Below are 5532 nucleotides of genomic sequence, written 5' to 3'. Positions count from 1 at the left end.
ACGTCAGCACGGCCAGGCGAGGACTGATGGGGCCGCTGGCCAATCGGGTGGCTGGGGGTGGGGGGGCAGGTGCTGCAGGGGGGGTGGCAACCAATGGGACTGGGGAGCAGGGGCGGGAGACTGTGGTAGGGCTTTTTCCCTAGACTGCAGTTTGGGGGAGCAAGGAAACTGCGGGGGCAGGGGCGGAAGCTGGAAAACCGTAGAGGGGGTGGGAAATAAAGGGGGCATCAGGAAAATAGAGAAGCTCTATAAGCCCCGGGGGTGGGAAATGGAGACGTCAACGGAGACCTGACGGAGGCGAGGAGGGGCAGTATCACGTCACCTCTCCACCACCACCACCACCACCACAACCAACTCTGCGTTAACCTCTTTTCACAGCTCAGCCCATCAGCAGGTCCCTGCTGCGTGCCTCCTGGGAGCCTAGAAGCAACACCCACAGCCTGAACCCAAGAGATCCTAGCATTTCCGTTCCCAGCCCCAGAAAGCCATGGGATGGTCAGCAGGGAGGTGGAAAGTGTTCTGGGACTGGAGGAAGAGTGAGAGATTTGTGTGTATACACACACACACACACACACACACACACACACACACACCTGTCCAGACGATTCACTCCTAGATGGGATTTTTTCCACTGCCTAGGTTCCCTGCCTCCCTCTCCTGGAATTTCCCATCTTATACTATGATGAACCAACCCAGCTGATTCTGAAGCCAGGGAAGTTGGTATGTCTGAGAGAGAGAGAGAGAGAGAAGGGGCTTGGGATGGGGGATGAAGGGAAGGTACACAAGAATTTAGGCAGCCCCCACCGTGGTAATGCATCTGGTAAGCATAGGCTGTCCAAAGACTAGGGACTGGAGGTGATGGTACCATCATTAACTTCAGAGGGAGAGGGAAATCCCTGGGTCCAAGCCAAAATTTTCCAGAATAGCCAACAAAACTCTCTCACTTTCTCACTTTCTACTCCAGACTTTGAACTCAACACCTTGTCATGCTGGCAAGCCCTTCTGTGCTTGGGAAAAGCAGTTGCTCTGCCTCCTTCCTAATGGTCCTACAGGACAAAGAGTTTGGAATGCCAGAGCTGCAGCCCCAGCTCAGGAAAGCTGTCTGAGGGAGTTGTGTGAGGCAGCCCTCTAGCATTTCCTTCACCGTGGCTCCGGGCCAGCTGACTATTCCCCATCTTTTTCCACTTCTTCCCCCTGATACCTTTCGGGATCCTGACTCAGTTTTGGGATCTCAGGATATTGTTAGAACTCATCCCTGGAAGAGCCCGGAAGCCCCTGCTCCACACAGCAAGACCAGACCTCAGAGCTCAGGGACATTGCCCAAGCCTGCTGAAAATGGGCTGGAAGCCAAAACCGACCTTCAAAAAGGGTCAGGTCTTAGATGACTGACAGCCCCAGATACTGCTCCAGGTTCCTTCCTCAGGAAAAGTCAAGGTCAGCACCAAGTGGCCAAGTTCCTACCCCTCCCTCAGGCTCCAGGCACCAGCCCCAAACTCAATATGGGAGGAGGAAGGAAGTCTGGTAGGAACTCTTATTGCAGCAGGATCCAGCCCTATAAAAACCCTGGTAAGCATAGACCTTCTCTCTCTCTCTCTCTCTCTCTCTCTCTCTCTCTGTGTGTGTGTGTGTGTGTGTGTGTTTAGGCTAGCCTGGACTCTCTCAGCCTCACCTGCCAGACAACACCCATTCCCTCCGCACCCTGCTGGCTCTAGTCTCTGGAAAGCTCCATCTCCAACTTGGGCAGCCCAGACAATGCCTCCCAACCTCACCGGCTACTACCGCTTTGTCTCCCAGAAGAACATGGAAGACTACCTCCAAGCCCTAAGTAATGGCCTCACCCTCCCAGACCCCTTTCCCTCCCCTTTTCCCCTTTCCCTCCCTGCCTCTCTGTCCCATGGAGAAGAGGGGGTGCTGGGGTTGAATGCTATGGAAGGATTCAGGTGGTAGCACCAGACTTGGGATCCATTTCTAGCCAGGACATTGTTAAGAGTCAGTCTACGGTCCCAGATCCAGCTCAGGGGTGGCCCACAGCCCCATGGTGCTGCTGCCGTTGGGGGAGCCCCCCGGGCGGCTTGTGGAGCCCACTAAAAGACAGCCCCCACAGACATCGGCATGGCTCTGCGGAAGATAGCCCTGCTGCTCAAGCCAGACAAGGAAATTGACCACCAGGGCAACCACATGATAGTGAAGACCCTCAGCACGTTCCACAACTACATTCTGGAATTCGAGGTGGGAGTTGAGTTTGAGGAGGATCTAAGGATCGTGGATGGACGAAAATGCCAGGTACTTTTCCTCAGGCTTGGGGGAGGGCTCGTGGGTGGCTCTTAACAATCCGGAGCAAAACAAAATGCCTTTTCCCCCCACCCGAGCCAGAGAGAGGGACCGCTACAGCAGCCTGCAGAGTCCCCAAGGTAACAGTCCCCCAAGCGCTCATTGCCAGCCAAAAGAACGAAGAGGTCAAGTCACCCCAATCCAAAGAAGAAATAGCTCACCCTCTAGCCTGTGACCCTGTTGGTCACTGCAGAGTCTCTATTTTCTTAGCTTCTATGAGTCCCCTTTCCTCTATTTCTTTCTGCTTCTTATGCCTTCCTTTTGGTCTCCTTTGCAGACCCTAGCTCTCCTATGAATCCCTTTAACTGGGGTTCCCCCAGTGTTTTGTTCTTGACTTTCTCTCTTTTGTCTGTGCACCAAAGCATGGGCTAAATCATCTATACCCATGCTTCCTGCCACCAGCTATAAACTGTCCTTGACATGGATTCTCCAACCAGAGCTGCCTCCTGAGCTCCATGAAGTTTTCATCTGCCTATATGTTTCCATCTGCATGCCCCAAGCTCAAAGCCAAATTTATTATCTTCCTACCCAAACTGTTCCTGCTTGTATATTTACTGTCTTCATCATTAATGCCTGAATCTGACCCCTCAGACTTAATCTTTCTCTAACCCACTCTGCATACTGTAGCCACAAAGATTTACTGAAGATGTAAAAGTGATCATGAATGAAACCCTCTCAGAGACAATCCTTTACATTCCAAATGAGGTCCGTGGCATACAAGGGTCTTTCCCACAAACACTCTAGTTCAGAGCCGCTTATAACCATGTGCCCTTCTTTCTTACCTCTGTGCTACTCCTTCCCTTGCTAGGAATTGCCCAGTATCTCCAATCTAACTAACTCCTCACTTCCGTGAAGACTCAGCTCTTGCCTCCCCACTCCCATCCCCAACCCTTGCATGGCATCACAGGCACCTGTTTCCTGCTCTGTCTGACCAAGATTCAGAGCTCCTTGGTTAGCAGGGCATATCCTATGGGAGGGTTTGATAAATACTGGTTGGAATGCCCAGGCTTACCCCCACTCTGATTCGGGGGTGGGTGGGTGATCATCTTTTACTCTCAGGGACACTTCAACTATCCTTGAAATTGAGAAAGAAGGGGCACCTGGGTGGCTCAGGGGTTAAGCCTCTGCCTTCGGCTCAGGTCATGATCTCAGGGTCCTGGGATCGAGCCCCACATTGGGCTCTCTGCTCAGCGGGGACCCTGCTTCCCTCTCTCTCTCTGCCTGCCTCTCTGCCTACTTGTGATCTCTGTCTGTCAAATAAATAAATAAATAAAATCTTAAAAAAAAAGAAAGAAAGAAATTGACAAAGAGGAGAGATTCCCTGATGGGACTCCCAACCAATCCTCTTCTTTCCTGAAAGACCCTCTAGTCCAGCTGGAAGTATCCAAAGGACAAGGTCTTTGTTCTTCATCACCCTCCATGCCCCTGCCCCCAAGTTTTACCCCTGGTTATCCTGCTCCAGGATACTTAGCAGTATCTGCCCTAACAGTCACTGTAGACAAACTGTGGGCCCCCTTCTGTGCCCTTTGGGGGTTGGGGAATCTGAATCTGAACTGCTGAATCAGAGCAGCCATCTTATTCAGAATGAAGGGGCTGGAGCTAGACAGTATCAGCTGTGGTGTGAAGAGGGCAGCCCAGCCAGAGTGAATTGGATGCATTTGGGTGTTCAGCCCCCAAATCTTCCCTTATTCCTGCTTTCCCTATAGACCATTGTAACCTGGGAGGAGGAGCAGTTGGTATGTGTGCAGAAAGGGGAGGTCCCCAACCGAGGCTGGAGACACTGGCTGGAGGGAGAGAAGTTGTATCTGGTAAGCTGGGTAAGGGCCGGGAAGGGGGTTCCACCTAGGACACATCCCCTTGCCCAAATCAAATCAGTCCCTCACTCTACTCCCTGCCCCTCTTCAAGGAGGGCAACCAAGAAAGGAAAAACAAAGCCCTGGGAAGAGTAGAGAGAGGAGGAAATCCAGGGGCCAGGTGGGCCTTGGCTGCAAGTCAGATGAATGTCCATAAATTGTGACTAGAGATGGAGACTAGCCGTTTCACATTCCATGACCCAGCTCCCTTCCTTCCTCTAGGGTGAAAAGTTGAAGGAGTGGGACAATGATACAATTCCCCATATATCAAATGCTCTAGCTGTTGTATCCTGAAGGACTAAGCAGAGCTCAAGGACCTTGAGAAAGGAACTCCGGCTAGGAAGAACCTTCTTTCTCTCTCTCATTATTCCCACTCTGTCCCCAGGAGCTGACTGCAAGGGATGCAGTGTGCGAGCAGGTCTTCAAGAAGGTCAAGTAGCCAGAGAGGCACTGAGGTGCCCCTCCAGACTGCACTGGTCCCCAGACTCCTCTTGCTCATACCCCTTGAAGCCCAAAGTATCCCAGGTCAGCAATCCCTTCCTTGGGTCCCTCCTCCCCCCTCCCCATGTTAATCTATAACTTGCAGCCCCCGGGCCAAAGTCCTTTTCCTCACACTCCATTACCCAACTATGGCCTCAGATCCAATTCCTGGTGTAGCCTCCTGGATGAAAGAACCAGGCAAAGGGGGAAGACCCCTCGAGAACAAGGATCTCAACTGTCTTTAGTTCATGTGGTCCCTTATCTTCCATCTAAGAAAGAACTGAGCTTGGAGCATTTGGGGACAAGTGAGAATTCAGTCCTGGTAGAACTTTTGGAAAACTGACCGGGGTTCAAGAATTTAAACAGGAACTACTGGTAGAATCTCTTGTGTGTTTCCTGTCCTTATTCTCCAGAAAGCCGCATGTGCTCAGCAGAACCAGGCCCAAGGCAAGCCCTCACCCACACAGAGTTCAACAGACCTGGCTATCTCGTATTTCCATGCTACATTTTGAGGAAGTGGGATGGGACAGGGCGAGACCTTTGTCTAGTGCTGGAGGAGGTTATGAAGCTTCAGAACAGTGACCGGGCTTCCGTATCTGCTTTGGGAAGGATAGGCAGCAAGAAGGCTAGAAAAGATTGAAAGGAGAGACAGATGGAATACACAAGGCCAAGGCTAGGAAGGTGAGGGACATGGGGGTATAAAGGCAAAAGCAGGGAGAAGAAAGACATGCCTGGTTATAGGGACCCTATGCTTGAAGGGCAGCAAGGCTGGAACCGAGGATAAGAAGGAGAAGGGAGAAGAGCAAGGCCCCTCCCTAAGGGTCCCAGAATACCCTGGAAAAGAGCCCAAAGGGCAGGGCCTGTTCTG

General features: G+C 52.0%; 1 protein-coding gene across 1 annotated transcript; it reads left to right on the top strand.

Annotated features, from left to right (window-relative positions):
* The first annotated feature begins 1586 nt into the window (after nucleotides 1–1586).
* Nucleotides 1587–5045, top strand: RBP5 (retinol binding protein 5). The gene is made up of 4 exons (XM_059184694.1): nucleotides 1587–1825; nucleotides 2105–2283; nucleotides 4038–4139; nucleotides 4570–5045. The coding sequence occupies exons 1-4, from the start codon at nucleotides 1753–1755 to the stop codon at nucleotides 4621–4623; spliced, it is 408 nt and encodes a 135-aa protein (XP_059040677.1). The 5' UTR covers nucleotides 1587–1752; the 3' UTR covers nucleotides 4624–5045.
* The last annotated feature ends 487 nt before the right edge of the window (nucleotides 5046–5532 follow it).

This window comes from Mustela lutreola, chromosome 8 (genome assembly GCF_030435805.1).
Source record: "Mustela lutreola isolate mMusLut2 chromosome 8, mMusLut2.pri, whole genome shotgun sequence".
Taxonomy (NCBI): domain Eukaryota; kingdom Metazoa; phylum Chordata; class Mammalia; order Carnivora; family Mustelidae; genus Mustela; species Mustela lutreola.
This window is presented reverse-complemented; position numbering and strand designations above follow the sequence as displayed.

Bases quoted from the DNA above. Each gene is read 5' to 3' on its own strand.
- RBP5 (XM_059184694.1), top strand. From the start codon at position 1,753: ATGCCTCCCAACCTCACCGGCTACTACCGCTTTGTCTCCCAGAAGAAC. The intron at 2,284-4,037 runs GTACTTTTCCTC...CTTTCCCTATAG, and splicing joins TGGATGGACGAAAATGCCAG to ACCATTGTAACCTGGGAGGA. The intron at 4,140-4,569 runs GTAAGCTGGGTA...CTCTGTCCCCAG, and splicing joins AGGGAGAGAAGTTGTATCTG to GAGCTGACTGCAAGGGATGC.